At 40.6% G+C, this 16,362-nt stretch overlaps 1 protein-coding gene across 1 annotated transcript in view; it reads left to right on the top strand.

The window, feature by feature from the left end:
- Positions 1 to 16,362, top strand: part of LAMA1 (laminin subunit alpha 1) — a 138,106-nt gene that overhangs the window by 13,404 nt on the left and 108,340 nt on the right. Inside the window, 1 exon segment of the mRNA XM_021686201.1 lies at positions 15,651 to 15,893. Coding sequence (XP_021541876.1) covers positions 15,651 to 15,893 — 243 coding nt within the window.

Here is a 16,362-nt window from a genome sequence, read left to right as displayed (position 1 = left end):
CTCATAGATATGTCTTTCTTTTGTTTTCACACTTTTCTCTCATTCTATTGTTTCATACACAACTTCTCCAGTTATCTATTGCATATCTATTGTGTAAGAAATCACAGCAAACCTCTAAAACAACAGCATTCATTTTATATCTATCCCGGTTTTGATGGGCCAGAATTTCAGGAGGGGTTTGATTGAGTGATGCGTAAGGTTGCAGTCCATGGGGGTTTGAGGTGGGGCAACCGGGGAAGGAAGCCCAGGTAGCTAGGGAGGGTGCTGGGTAGCTGGGGAAGGAAGTCTGGGCAGCTAAGGAGGGTGCTGGGCAGTTGGGTAGGGGGCATCTGGGCAGCTGGGGAGGGGGTACTGAGGCACCCATGGGCTGACCTTATCATGTGGCCTCAATAATTCTCTGGATGGCCTCTCCACGTGGGCAGGTGTGGGCTTCCTCATAGCATGGCAGCCTTAAGGCAGAGTGCCTATATGGCAGTTCAAAGCTCCAGCAGAAGGACCTCCAGAGGAAGTGGCAGAAGCTATGTCCCCATGTAGACCTGGCCTCTGAGTCATGCAGCATCGCTTCCCTGTGCTCTATGGGTCACTGAGTCACTGAGGTCAGCAGTGATTCAAGTAAAGGAAACGGGAAGCAACTGTGGCCTGTCAGGAGGGGAGGGGTAAACAATTGGACACCTGTTGTAAAATCACTGCCTCATCCTTCTGAAAACGGCTCTCTGAGGGGCTTCTCCTGCCAGCCTCCCGCAGCTTAGCCTTAGGTGCCGCACTTTTATCTTTAGGAATCCTAAAGAGCTAGAGAATCAAATGGGGATACAAATATTGTACCTTAAATTGTCCGATGTTCGTGACCGGTGAGCTGAATAAATTCAAATAACTGAGGCCAGGCTTCAAGAACTATGTGGAGTTTTGTTTCTTGGCAAGATTTACTTTTAAGCTTTAAATGATAAAGCTTACTATCAATAGTTTGCCCAACAGTCAAGCATAAACATTTTTCCAGTTAGCACAGTTTCGTGTTCCATCCTCCTTCCCCTTTTTCTGTTTTGAATGTCAGAGTACCGGCCTTATGATGATGATGGTGTACGTCTCACTCAGCAGGGCCCCTTAGACTGGGCCTTGCGAAGGATTGTGGGAAATCAGCGAAGATAGTCTCAAGACTCTGTCAAAATACACTTTTCTTGTCCCCAACTGTTTTGTCTTCAAAATAAAGTTGTCTTGTATATGTATGGAAAGAAAGGAAAGTCTGTTCTGAAATCATTATTTCTTTCTGTTATACTGAAGCTAAAAAGAGATCAGTTTTCATTCCTGAAGAAATATTTCTTTGAAAAATACAGTGCAGTTGGAATCCATTGTAGCATTTGCTTTTTGCTTAACATTCTGCTCAAATTGCAACATCTTTATCTCTAGAAAGTTGTAACAAATAAAAAAGCAAAGTAGCTCATGAATACCTCAGCTATACCTCAAAATAGCTCTTGTGTTTTTTAGGTCTTCAATTGGCCTTTTCTCTATGCAGAAATGTCCTTTATTTTGATATAGAAGCAGGAAATTTTTTAAATACAGGAAAAACAAGAAAAAAAGTTTTTATTTAAAAAAAATTTTTTTTTAAAGTAGACTCCACACCCAGCGTGGAGCCCAATGTGGGGCTTGAACTCACAACCCCAAGATTAAGACCTGAGCTGAGATCAAGAGTCGGACGCCCAACTAACTGAGCCACCCAGGCGCCCCATAAGAGAAAAAAGTTTTTTAAAAAAACCATTTGTGATTCTAATTACCAGGAATTACCTTTTGACCTATTCTATCATATCTGAAAACACCGTATATATTTAATAATTCATATCTCTGCTTATTGGGCACCAGGGTCTCAGGATTCCTTGATGAACAAGACAATGATGACATCTGGGGAAAGCTCTCAGCCTGGAAAAGTGTACATCAAACAGTAGCTTCCTTATATATGTTGGTTATTATCACTGCCGCTTCAATTGTTATGTAAGGCTGAGCCTGGCCCTCCGGCCGTCAGGTCTAGTGGGGGAAATAGGCAAGTAAGCAGACCTCTTTGGTCCAGTGGTGTAGGTTGTGCAGGGGTTAAGGATGCTTGGAGAACACATAGGAAGGGCAGCTTAGGGAAATCAGGGAGACAACCCGAAGGGAGTGAAGGAAGGGAGCAGGCGATGAGGAAAGGTACATAGCAGAGCAGCTGAGGAAAGGCGTGTTTATGGAGCTAAAATAGTACATCCAGTCCTATAATAAATGTCTTCTTTCCTTTTTCCTGTTGATTGAGATACAGTTTACACACCATGAAATGCACCCATCGTAAGGGTATAGTTGGATGGGTTTTGACACATATAGACACATGGGTAAGGCACAGCCTTACCGAGATACAGACCAGTGCCGGAACCTCCCCTGTGCCTTTCCCAGTCAGCCCTCCGCCAGCCCCCCACCTCCTGCCACCAGAGGAAACACTGTCCTGAATGTTTCTCACTTGAGATTAGCTTGGCCTGTTACATAGTATATAAAGGGGGGTAAACGGTGTGTCGTTTTGTGTCTGGCTTCTTTTAGCCTGGCAGCTGTGCAATTCAGCCGCTGCTGCTTGTATGAGTGGTTTGGTCTTTGATTTCTGGGTGTTTTATTTCACGAATGTACCAACACTTATTTATCCATCATCTCGTTATGTTGTTTGGGTTGTTCCAGTTCTTTTTCTCAATGCCTATCTTATTTAATTTATTGAGATGTAATGAGAGATAACATTGTGTAAGTTTGAGATGCACGACTTGTTGGTTTGAGACATTTATGTATTGCAATATGATTACTACAGTGGCATTAGCTGACATTTCTATCATGTCCTGTAATTATGTTGAGAACAATTAAGATCTAGTCTCTTAGCAACTTTGAAGTTTACTATACACTATTGTGGACTATAATCACTGTGTTATGCATTAGATCCAAGAACTTATTTATCTGCTAGTTGCTCTCGTTTTTGACTGTTGTAAATAAAGCTGCCATGAACATTCTTATAAAAATCTTTTTTTGGACATATGTTTTTATTTCTCTAGGGTTGGAATTGCATAGCCAAAGGGTATGTCAATATTTAACTTTATGAGACACTGACGAACCACTGTCCAGAAAGTGTCTCTAGGCGAAAAGCTCTTCTCTGTGGAATCACCGTCCTGTGCCGCCTGCTGTCCAATATTTTAGAACCCTTCTTTTATATCTTTATCTAGTTTTCTAGTTGTTTACTCCACGAGGACCAGGCAGTACCAATTTCTTCTTCATGCCAGCATCTACATTCCTGTAACAGTTTTTAATGGCAGAATAATAGGTCACCATCTGGGTACATGATAATTTATTCATCCTGTTCCCATTGTTGGACATGTAAGGTGTTTCCAATTTTATAAAATCAGGCTGCAACAAATATTTAAATATTTTTGTGACTGCAGTGCTGATTATATTTTCGTGTAAATTCCAAGAAATGGGATTATTGGGTCAAAGAGCTTAAACATCTTTCCAATGTGACCTGTACTGCCTTATTTTTTCCAAAATATTGTTCCCTTTGTAGACTCACTGACAGTGAATGAAAGTGTGTGTCTCAAACCCCTCAGGAGCACAGAGATTAACATTTCCTTTCAGTTTTTGTTCCCTGCTAATTGAATAGCAGAGCCTCTATTATTATTTATTTATTCATTTGTTCATGCACTTATTCAGATGTAACATACATTTATTGACTTATGTCACTGTATTGGACATATATTTGGGAGTGCTGGGTTGAATTCAGATGCTTAAACAATATTTATTTGTTCTTGTCTATTATCTTCACATGGATAAATTATGTCACTGATTATTAATCTCTACGGGAATGGTCAAATTGCTTGTAACATGGTGGTGACATTTTTAGATATTTGCATATCAATGCAAGAGGCACGATAGAATTTTTATATTGTAACAAAAGGGAAAAAAATGAATTAACCCTAAATATCATTGTTTTGAGAGGTGCCAAGAATAATTATGGCACTTGAGGAAAATCACTAAAAATCTGATACTGGTACCTTACATCAATTTATAAAATTGAGCATTTTATAAAGTGTTCTCCCCCAAATATTATTTCACACTAGACTTATAATGTGAGATAAGTGAAGAACATATCGATTCAGATTCACATTATTCATTGTGAGTAATGCAGTGGAATGTAGAGAAAACATTCTCCGGATTTGTCATTTTAAGCCTGAACTGGGGAAAATAACAAATTTAGTTTATAATTCTCTAGATGGTAAGAAATTAAAAATTTGTTAACTGGGTGGAGTGATTTTGGAAGTCTTACTCGATAAGTATTAGTTTCGGTGAGATGACAAAACTCCCACAGTGATAAAGGTAGAAACTCTCTAGTGACCGGGACAACAGTCCCTCTGCCTGTACATTTCCTCAGACCTGGGAGCCCTTTGAAATATTTTCGCACAGACTCGGAGGGCACTGACCCGCTCTGGCTTGCCCTTTATGTGCCATAAGGTACGGAAATGAAGTCTGGGAAAGCTGTGAGATCAAATTAAAACCTGCAGATTATTAGCCGGGGAGTCACAGCTGTCCAAACTAAGACATCCTGAGAAGTTTGGTGAAGTCTTAAAACCACTCATTAGCCAATGGGGGTGGTGTAAGCTTTCTTTGAGTAACTGATAACTACAATAATAATGTGTAAATTGCTTTGTTCGTTGCTGAAAAACTAATAGACTTTATTTTGTTGAGAAGTTTTAGATTTACAGAAAAATTGAGTGGGAAGTACCAGAGTTCCCATATACCCCTTCTAGAATAGCTTTTGATCAAATGTGGGCATTCATCATATTTTTAAAAGTAAATCATCAAGTGACTGATTTAGTGCAGATTTAATCGTTCCTGAGAACTTTCCCTCTCAGATTTGGAAGGTGACTGAGAATTGTCAGACTTAAAATTTAACAGTTTCTCTCTTCTCTAATATCTTATGGCATGTTATCAGAGTGTATTTCCCTTTGTTCTTTGTAGGATAGAAGCACAAGAAAGCTAGAGAGATGACCATGTGGTAGGCCTCCATTGTAATGGCCACCATTGAGGGTTATTTCTTACTTTACACCAGAATGAGCTAGGGCCAGCAGGAAGCGGCTGCCCAGGCGTCAGCTCGTGGTTTAGGAAGTAGTCCCAAGGAGGAAAGCAATCTGTCTGAACTGTGAATCTCTAGACAAGGGCCTTCTTCTCCTTTTCAAACCCTAACGGTTTGGGGCTCGGGTTTTGTATTTGGTAAAATACCATCATGCCTTACAGGAGCTCCGTGAGAACATGACAGAAATAGGGTCATGGGGAAGGTAAGAGTCCAGACATGCCCTCTGTGCTGTTTGCTTGACCTCCACATGGCTTCTTTGGTTTCTCCAGAATTCCCTGACTGGAAATACAGTGCTCCCGCTCGCGTTCAATTAAGAAATCTCCATCTTTAGGTGGAGACGAACCATGAGAGACGATGGACTCTGAAAAACAAACTGAGGGTTCTAGAGGGGAGGGGGGTGGGAGGATGGGTTAGCCTGGTGATGGATATTAAAGAGGGCACGTTCTGCATGGAGCACTGGGTGTTATGCAGAAACAATGAATCATGGAACACTACATCTAAAACTAATGATGTAATGTATGGTGATTAACATAACAATACAAAAATTAAAAAAAGAAATCTCCATCTTCCACGAAAAGTTGAGTCTTCATGCCATTTACTTTTCTCTCCCTATTTTCACATCTTTTTATTTCTTGAGGAAAATATACATACGGTTGCCATTTTAACCATTTTTTAAGGGTACAGTTCAGTGGCATTCAGTACCCTCACATTGTTGTACAACCTTCACCAATGTTCATCTCTAGAACTTTCTCATCATCCCAAAATGAAACTTTGTACACTAACTCCCTATTCCTCCGACCCCTCCCCAGCCCCAATTAACCATACCTCTAATTTCAGTCTCTATGAATTTGACAACTTTAGGTAACCCATGTGGGTGGAATCATACAGTTATTTGTCCTTTGTGTCTGGATTATTTCACTTAGCATCATGTCTGCAAGGTTCATCCATGTTGTAGAATGTATTAGAATTTCATTCCTTTTTAAGACTGAATAATATTCCATTATAGGGATAGCCCAAAGTTTGTTTACCCATTTATCCATTGATGGATATTTGGGTTATTTCCATCTCTTGGGTATTGTGAATAGTGCTCCTGTAAACATTGGTGTACTAGTATCTGTTTGAGCCCCTGCTTTCAGTTTTGGTTTTTTTTTTTTAAGATTTTATTTATTTATTAGACAGAGAGAGAGAGAGAGCAAAAGCAGGGGGAGTGGAAGAGGGAGAAGCAGGCTTCCCACCCAGCAGGGAGCCCAACCTGGGGCTCAATCCCAGGACCTTGGGATCATGACCTGAGCCGAAGGCAGATGCTTAACTGATTGAGCCACCCAGGCGTCCCAACCTGCTTTCAGTTTTTGTGGGCATATACTCAGAAGTGGAATTGCTGGCTCAAAAAGGAATTCTATGATTAGTTTTTTGAGGATCCACCATACTGTTTTCCATAATGGCTGCACGATTTTACATTTCTGCCACATCTTTTTAAGTAAACAAAAGCCTTTCTACATAAGACACTTATTTAGATATTCTTTTTTTAAAAAAAAAAAGCTTTAAATGAGATGATTTAAATGTGATAACCATCACTTCAATGCTTGACAAGTGATAGATGCTCAATGAAGTTAGATGTATCTTAAAAAAATGAGAATCTTTAAATAGGACATAGACCAACTTTCTACAGAAAGAACAAAGTCTTGCAAAAACAAAAAATGCGCTCTAATCTCTCTAGTGCTAAAACTATAAATGATTTGGCTAGATTTCGTGACCAAAGGAAAGAAACACATAATTATTGTTTCTAGGAGTTGTAAATGTATAACGAATAGGCTAATGTTTAATGGAGTTAGTCAAGTACAGGTTCGCACAGATTTTCTGGATGATATCGCCAGTTGGATTTGTGAGGCTTAATGATTAGGGGCCCCTTTTACTTTCATAGAGTGAGATAAGGGAGAAGAAGAAGGGATATGAAGCTATAGGCACCTGACCATCACGAGAGCGACTGGGGTATCATGGGCCAACAGCAGTTCTAACAGCTGAAATAAAAAGAAGTTGAGTTGAGAAGCTGAGAAATTGAGAGCTCTGCTTGGCCTCTTTGTGTTTTCTTTCTCACTCACATTTGACCTTTTAGGAAACTCTTGAAGACCCACTTGACCTTTTCTGTGCTTAGGTCTTGGTCTTCAGTGCATCAGCGTCACCATCTTTCCTGATTGCCCGGCACCCGCATCCAATTGCATGATCTTTTCATCCCTGCTGACCCTGCAGCTTCCTAGTTTAAGGTCCTCTAATGGTCTAAAAGTTTGAACATGGTGCAAGGACCCACGCCCTGCCCAGTCTCCCTCTTGCTGTCTACACTCAAGCCAGGCTGGCTTCCTGCCATTTCTGTACTGCTCTGTGCTCTGGCCCTGTGGGGTCTTCACTCCCCGTCCCTCTGTCCCTTCTCTCCACTTCGCTGCCGTATTGGTTGCACCTGCCACAGTCCCTGTTACAAAGCAGATGCTCAATCAATGTTTGTTGAATGAACCTTAAGTGAAAAATTGTTAGGGAACATTCCTTGCTCCTGTCCTCATGTGTCTTTATGGGGTGCATCTCTGAGAATAACATCTCTGCTTCTCTGCCCATCCCTCCTGTGCCCCAGGAGAGGAGCAGTCATTTTTCTAGCTGGCTAAAGAGCTGACCCCGCTGAGCTCCCTGAGGTCACGTCTCTGTTCTTCTTTTACTGAGCAGATTATTCTCAGGACACAGGTTCCTGACCCACAGGCCAAGGTCACTGAGCAGGTGTGCACAGGTCTGCCCAGCCTGTGACACAGAGGCAGTATGTCAGGCAGACCACTCACTGAAGCCACGACCTCCATTTTTCCCTTTCTCTGGAATATTGTTAACTTCTTTCTTCAATCTCCATGACAGATTTCTGAGCCTACTTCCACAATCAGGAGGGGAAGAAAGGAAAGCTATTTATTGTCACCTCTGCTCCAAGCTGACAAAGGGGAGACTGCATTTTGGGAAGAAGGCTAATGTAATTTCAAAGGCTAAGATATTCATAGGTGAAAAACTGGTAGAGGTTGTGGCATCAGGGGATAGGAAAGGTGCCTTTTGTATTTCTCAGATCCGAGAATGACCTCTAAATACTTCAAGCGGGTTTATTTCATTCTAGGGGTGCTGGGCTGTCACGTGACACAGGATGGGGAAAAAAAGGTGAAGATCCCCACAAAGGGCATTCGGTGACATGCCTGCTGTGCTTTTGAGGTGGTTCCAACTAATCTTCCACAAAACTTAGCAAAATCATTCCAGAGCACTCAGGGAAATTGAGCCGTGGGAACAATTATGTGGAGACATACGTGGAGACAGGGAATGAAAACCAACCCCTTCCTTTTCAGTTCTGACTTCGTAAAGTGGTTCCACACTTTTCCTTTGAAATACTGCTAGTCATCCTTAAATGGAAACTGGGACATGTGGCCCATGGGACAGCTTACTGGTGGGTCCTTTTTAAAATAGCTTTTCTAGTTGACGAAAAACAGAACTGCTTCTGACAGATGTTTTGAATATCCCTTTCCCATCTTCAGATTGCTGGTTCTAGGTGTCCATCTACTGTTTGGACAGGCTCTTGTGGCTGTGCCCTCCATTTGTCGGTGATCATCTTTAGTACTTTTGCTTTTCCTCAATGTCTACTTGAAGTATCTGAGCTTGCTTCCAAAGTGGCCATTCCTGATTTTCTGAGATACAAATCTTAAAAAAAATTAAGGAAAGAAACTGACTTGATCTAAATTTGTCACTATTGGTGGCCAGTTCTTCCTCTCTCCAATAAAAAGTCATAAAGAAAAGAAAGGGGGGGGGCGGGGAAGATTGGATTTTGACATGTTTATTTTGCACTTCTAATGACAGCACCAAATTTAAAGAAGAACAAATCTAGTTTTATTCCAAAGTTCTCTCATTCACAAAGTTGTTTCCTTCTGTCTGTTAATTTTGTATCCTGGTCCTAAAATGAGGAGAGAACAGTAAAAGAGCCAATTAAAATATGGTAGAAATGACATTTTAAGGTAATTGTCTATAAGAGGTTTACCTAAAATGTGTATCATATGTATCCCGTGTGCCAAGGAAACTTCAACGCCCCAAACTTTGCTTGCTACTTCACAAAATTATCAACTGACTGGATGTTTGAGTAATGGATATTCTAAAATCAGAAGTGATTCGTGTCTGTGGTAGTAATTGGCTTTCCAGTAAATAATAACTTCTATATTCTTGGGTAATAAATATTAATTCAAATGATCATTTTGAATTTTATTTTCTAATAATGTCATAAGAAATAAAGCTTCGAAGCACAAATTCACTACTTTTATGGGGATAATTGAGAAATATTACTGAGCAAATACACTTAACTCTTATTAAATATAATTTGACTCATAACCTAAAACACTTTTGTCTGCGAAAAGCTCTTTTCCGTCACGTAAGAGAGAAAACATTCCTCCGGTCACTGTTTAGTGATGGCCACAGAGGCAGTAAGTGCTTGTATGGAGAATTTCCGGGGGCCGGGGCAGGGGTCCCGCGTGGTATCTGGGTCCCCTGCAGATTATGCGCCGAGGTCCAGCAGAGAGGAGCCAATCTTTCTGTGGAGAGGAGAGACTTGACTTCTCCACGTATGTTGGAAATTAACCTCCACTGTTGGAGAGTTAGACTCTGTATTTTTCAGATGCCTGTGCCTGAGGTGGATTTAATATATTTAAGTTAAGACAGCAGCCCGCATGGAAATTCCTGTCTGGATTCCTCTGTAGAGAGTGGTGTTTGATGTACGTCTACTTTATGTGATACTGTTTATGTGCATTCCAGTGATCATTAACAAAGGCCACTTGGTGGAAAACCGTGATGAAGGTGGATTTTGAAATGGCTGTATCAGCTGCAGGTTTGGCAAGACCACAGTGACTCTGAGTCTAGTGAAAACTGCATCATCAGCTTGTGTTCAGCCAACCTTATATGGAGAGAAAAGGCAGTTTAGTCAACTATGTACAAAAAAAAAAAAAGCAACAGAAATATGAATTTTATTTGGGCAAACGTTTAAGATTCTATATACTAACATAGAATCCCTCACTTTTTCTGTGTTAGGTGCTAATGCCTGCTTATGAATGCACACTTGGTGAATCAGAGCTTGTATTAATTTGCTAGGCCTGCCATAGCAAATACCGAAGACTGGGTGGCTTACACAAGAGAAATTTATATGCTCGGAGTTCTGGAGGCTAGAAGCAAGGTCAATGTGTCGGCAGGGTTGATTTCTTCTGGAACTTATCTTGTTGGCTTGCAGATGGCATCTTACTGTGTCCCCATGGTCACCCTTAAGTCTGTGTGCATCTGTGTCCTAATCTTTTTCTGAAGTCCCCGGTCATACTAGATTAGGGCTCACCTGCATGGCCTCATTTAACTTGAATTACCTCTTGACCCTGTCTGCAGATAGAGTCACATTCTGAGGTAGTAGGGGTTAGGACTTCAGCATATGAATTTTGGGGAGTCACAATTTGGTCAATAACATGGCTTCAGTGAGGACAAACTATGTTTAGATGCTTCATACATTCCTCTTCCTCTTTCGTAGATTTACAGCCCACAGTCCCTCTCTTGGTTTGTTTTTTGGTCTCCAATTTGGGGACCTTGAGGACTATTGAGAGATTGTGAGAACAATGCCCAGCTTCACAGCCCAAGGCCTTGATCAAGATAAGAGTTAAACATTTCCTTCCTTGAGGGACTGTCCTGAAGTTTCTCCCTGTTCTTCCATTTGGTGTTATTTTCTTGTAGATGGCTAAGCTCTCAGTATGAAAGCTGACAAGAGTTTGAGGAAAATACAAGAGCGTGGTATTGCAATAATGGAAAAACTGGGTTAGTACCCACCAGTTGCCCCAGCCTGGAACTTAGCCCTTCCTTTTTCTTGCCATCTGTACCAGCATGGCATAATGATTGAGAACAGACTGCTGGGCTCAAAGCCCTATAGTATACTTTTTTTTTTTTTTTAAAGATTTTATTTGTTTATTTGACACAGAGAGAGAGGGAGTGCACACAAGCAGGGGGAGTGGCAGAGGGAGAGGGAGAAGCAGGCTCCCCGTAGAGCAGGGAGCCCAATGTGGAGCTTGATCCCAGGACCCTGGGATCATGACCTGAACGGAAGGCAGACACTTAACTGACTGAGCCATCCTGGCATCCCTGTGGTATACATTTTAGTACCTGTGAGATCATGGGATTACATAAACTTTCCATGCCTCGGTTTTCTCATCTGTAAAGTGGCAGAAATAACAATAATGTACTTCATAAGAAGAATTTAGTGGTAGGATTAGAAAAGCCAATAATTCTAATGAAACATTAATAATTCTAATAAAGCACTTGGCATTGTCCCTGGCCACAGTAAGTACTCCATAAGCATTAGCTGTCATTCATCTTTGTTTCTCACACACCCTCCCATCCCCACCCCCCCACCCCCGGCTCATCCCAGGCTCTCGCAATAGAAACTCCAGAGTTAACTGCCACTGCATTTCTTTAGATATGAGCCCAGTGTTCAAGTGAACATAGGAGTCTTTTATTTGGGTATCACAAAAAGGAAGTTCAGCAACCTTAGGTGTGTGTGGACATTTGGGGGCCAGCGCTCTTATTGGGACCTGCGACTCAGTAGCTTGTCTCTTAATATCTCTATACATCAGTTTCCAAATATGTAAAATGGGCACAACAATCATTGGAACTCAAGGAGTTGTTTGGGATTAAATGAGATGATACACATAAAGTTCTTAACATGCATGAAGTCATCCTATTAGTTCTTTCCATTTTAAATGTGAAACTGGAAAACAGAAGGTAAATACATTTCATTTCAGCTGTCTTTGTGAATTTCCTTTCCTTCTATCCCTCTCTAATTGGCTGCCCCCTCATGCTGTCTCACTGGGCACCTCCATTTTTTTTTTAAAGATTTATTTATTTATTTATTTATTTGAGAGACAGATCACAAATGGGGGAAGGGTAGAAGAAGAGACTCTCAAGCAAACTCCCTGCTGAGCTTGGAGACCCACATGGGGCTCAATCCCATGACCCTAAGATCATGACCAGAGCTGAAATCAAGACTCAGATGCATAACCCACTGAGCCACCCAGGCACCCCTGGGCACCTCCATTTTTTATAGTCAAGTTTAACATATTCCATCAATGATGAATGATCAAGGTTCCATGATCATGGAGTTCTACTTCTATGATGAAAATATTTGTAAAGCAATTGGACAAGCAATGAGTAAAGATGAGATGTTCTCTCTTCGCTATGAAAACCGGTGGAAAACTATGAAGGATGGAGTCTGTCAGCATGCTCCAGGACAGCACTAGATCTTTGTGAAGGTGGAAGTGTTGCACCAAGTTGTATAACAAACTCTGGATATACTTTGGGACTGGTTCTAGAGGAGACAGTAAGATTAATTGCCAAGTACTTCTCAGAAGTGTTCAGTACTTCAGTAACATTAAAATTTAGTAAATCAGGGAAACATAAATTATGAAATATATGAATTATAAAATTGGGGGACAAGTTTCTTTAAAATAAACACTCAAAAATAAAACTCATGTAATTGTGTTCATGGGAGAATTTTCTGAAGATGTTTATGCCGGGACAAAATAGTCTTTGCATTATTTTAATTTTTTTAAAAGATTTTATTTATTTATCTAACAGAGAACCAGCACAAGCAGGGGGAGCGGCAGGCAGAGGGAGAAGCAGGCTCCCCACTGAGCAAGGAGCTTGATGTGGGACTCGGACTTGATCCCAGGACCCTGGGATCATGACCTGAGCTAAAGGCAGACACTTATCCAACTGAGCCACCCAGGCACCCTGCATTATTTTAATTTTTAAAGGTGGTCTTAATTGATAAAAATGGTTCTAGATTTTTAAACATGGCCTATTCAGTTCTACCTTAGCAGATACGCAGTTGCTCATTTTCCTCATTACTGAAACCCGAGAACATTGTTTTACTTCTAATGTGCTTTAAAAAAAGTGGTTGCATTTTGAAGGAAAATAGCACGCGAATATGGGTCGTCAAAATAGACACACTTCTATCGCTTGCAGACTGAGTTTGGTTGGAGGCTGTTGAATAGAGTTACAATAATGAAAGATAATTGTCTCCCCCAGAGAACGATTCAGTAGGTGAATGTAAAATTATTTGGCTTATGGTGGGTTAACATTGAGGTACTCTTGTGTTCCTGGAATTGGAGAGGACTAAAATGGAAGAAGCTGACAACAAAGACCACAAAAACAAAAAACCCAGAAGCAATAAGACTCAGAATAAGTGAATAATAACTTCCTTCCCAGCACATACACATATATATGTATACAGACACACACAGACATACACTAAACACATATATGTGTGTACCCATTTATATACATATACTACATATGTATCTTAAAAATAAAAAAAATATCTGACTTTGGTTTAAAAAAAATCACCTCTATTAATTTGGGTTATAGGAAATCTGGAGTAAATAGCAGTTCACATGGAAAAAAACATTTTTTTGTATTATTGTTGCTTGCAACCCTAACCCTAATCTAGGTTTACTAACAGAAAAGTGAATGCTTGCTAAGGCTGAATTACTGAAACAAAGGACATAATATTTTTACTATGTTTTTCCCAATTCAGAAAAACATTTGGAGTTTTATATTCAGCTCATTTTAAAGTTAGGTTGTGTCCAGAGCATCATGACAGGCAATGAGGTCTTTTTTTTTTTTTTTTTTAAGATTTTATTTATTTATTTGAGAGAGAGAGCCCAAGAGGAGGTAGGGTCAGAGGGAGAAGCAGACTCCCTGCTGAGCAGGGAGCCTGATGCGGGACTCCATCCCGGGACTCCAGGATCATGACCTGAGCCGAAGGCAGTTGCTTAACCAACTGAGCCACCCAGGCACCTAAGGCAATGAGGTCTTTTGAAATGATAAATATTTTCAGGTAAACAGAAAGTTGAAGCTGAGAACTTTGGAGTCTGGAGATGATATATGATTGTTGTATTTAAATGTTTGCAGGAGAGTTACATGAAATGGAATCAGCATCTTTTCTGCAGCTCCAGAGAATGGAATTTATGAGGCACCTTGAGAATCAATTCAGGGAAAGATCCCCTAGCAGAGGAAATTTCCATAAAACAAAAGAACTATCTTAAGAGCAAACGAATTTCCTGTCACTGGAGTGTTCCAAGAGGGGCTGGTCGGTGGACAGATGATTCCTTCTTAGTGCTGAATTTGGGGCTGCATAGCAACAAGAGTCCCTTCCAAATCCAAGATTTACCTGGCTGGTCTCCTCATACTGTTAGTGGTCATCTACATCCTAATTTCCCCTGTATGCCAGCTCTACACTTTCTTTTTATTTCTTTCTAAATGAGTAGTTTTTAATCTTTCAAAACAGTTTTTAATGCTTACAGAAAAACGAGTGTAAAATACAGAGTCCCCTATCCCCCTCGCTCCTCTGCATCCATTCCCCTTCTTATTCACAACTTGCATTAGTGTAAAACATCTGTTTCAACTGATGAGCTGATGTAGATATATTGTTACTAATTAAGTCCCTCATTTACATTGTTTCACTCTTTGTGTTGCACATTCTATGGGTTTTAACAAATGTATAATGACAGGTGTCTACAATTACATATCCTACAGAATAGCTTCACTGCCCTAAGAATCCTCTGTGGGCCCTTAGTCCACTTTCCTTCCCCCCACGTTTGGCAACTACTGATCTTTTTACTGTCTCTGTATTTTTACCTTATCCAGAATGCCGTATTTGTGAAATTATATAGTATGTAGCCTTTTCAGATTGGTTCTTTCACTTAGCAACATGGATCTAAGATTCCTCTGTATCTTTTTGTAGTGTGAGAGCTTATTTCTTTTTATCACTGAATAACATTTTAGTGTACAGATGTATCCCACTTTGTTCATCCATTCGCCTTTGGACATTTTCCATTCATTTAGGTAAATACCAAGGAGTGCAGTTGCTGGGTTGTATGGTAAGAATAGGGTTAGCTTTTAAAGAAACTGACAAACTGCATTCTAAAGTGGCTTTACCATTTTGCCTTCCTATCAGCAATTCACTGGAGTTCCTGTTTTTCCACATCCTTGTCAGCTTTCCGTATTGTTCATGCTTTGGATTTACGTCATTCAAACAGGCACACACGAAGTGGACTGACTTTTTTCCCTCATATTCAGATGCATTATTTCCAAATTACTATAAGAAATACACTTAAGCTACCACTGGTGTAATGTAATATCACTATGATCATTCAGGATCCAGATGGAAAGACACCGGAAGTAAGAGAACAAGCACTTATGTTAATTTCAAAATTATTAATGATGATTGTAATAATACACATTTATTTGTGAATACTTTTTTGAGTTTATTTTGAAAAGCGATGCCACCAGGAGAACATTCACAAGACCTATTTCTGATCAACATTTATACGGAATTACACTCAAAAGCATGAGGAGGCATTGGTGGTCATCAGACAATCCTTCTCTCAAGAGGCACTTTATTTTTGAGCAGTGGCTACTGCTTCTTGATTGAGATTTCTCAGTGTCTTTGTTTCAGGTCTTTCAAGTTGCCTACATCATCATCAAAGCTGCTAATGCCCCTCGACCTGGAAACTGGATTTTGGAGCGTTCTCTGGATGGCACCACGTTCAGCCCCTGGCAGTATTATGCAGTTAGTGACACGGAGTGTTTGACGCGTTACAATATCACTCCGAGACGGGGGCCACCCACCTACAGGGCAGATGACGAAGTGATCTGCACCTCCTACTATTCTAGACTGGTACCGCTTGAGCATGGAGAGGTACTGTGCCCACCGCAGTGATGTCTGTTTTTTCTCCCGAGCCCTCACCTCAATGTAAAGATAGCCATTGTAAGAGCCAACATTGAACACTCCAAGTCAATCTCTCTTAGTACAGATTATAGGGATCTTTAATCTAACTATCTAGCTGTGTTCAAGATATTGACGGGAGTATCCTGATGATTGATGTCATAACCCATACATTTCACCTTACTGATTTCTTCCTTTCAAGAATAGCCTTCAGTCTTCTGTCTGCCGTGACTCAGTAACTCTATCAGAGCCTCTTAAAGCATTCTTTCCCATGACACCAGAGCAAGAACATTTGTTGAATTATTAGAGGGAGAGCTAAAATGCCTCTAAAAGAAGTAGTTTCTAGTTTTCTCTGTGAAGTTCTCCTCTTTGGAGGTGTTGAGGATTGGAGATAGCTTGTGAAGTATTCCGGCTCAGTGCTCACCATGTCCAGAGGGGCATA

This window comes from Neomonachus schauinslandi, chromosome 14 (assembly GCF_002201575.2).
Source record: "Neomonachus schauinslandi chromosome 14, ASM220157v2, whole genome shotgun sequence".
In the NCBI taxonomy this organism is placed as follows: Eukaryota; Metazoa; Chordata; class Mammalia; order Carnivora; family Phocidae; genus Neomonachus; species Neomonachus schauinslandi.
The sequence above is the reverse complement of the archived record's forward strand: the minus strand, read 5'-3'. Positions and strand labels throughout refer to the sequence as shown.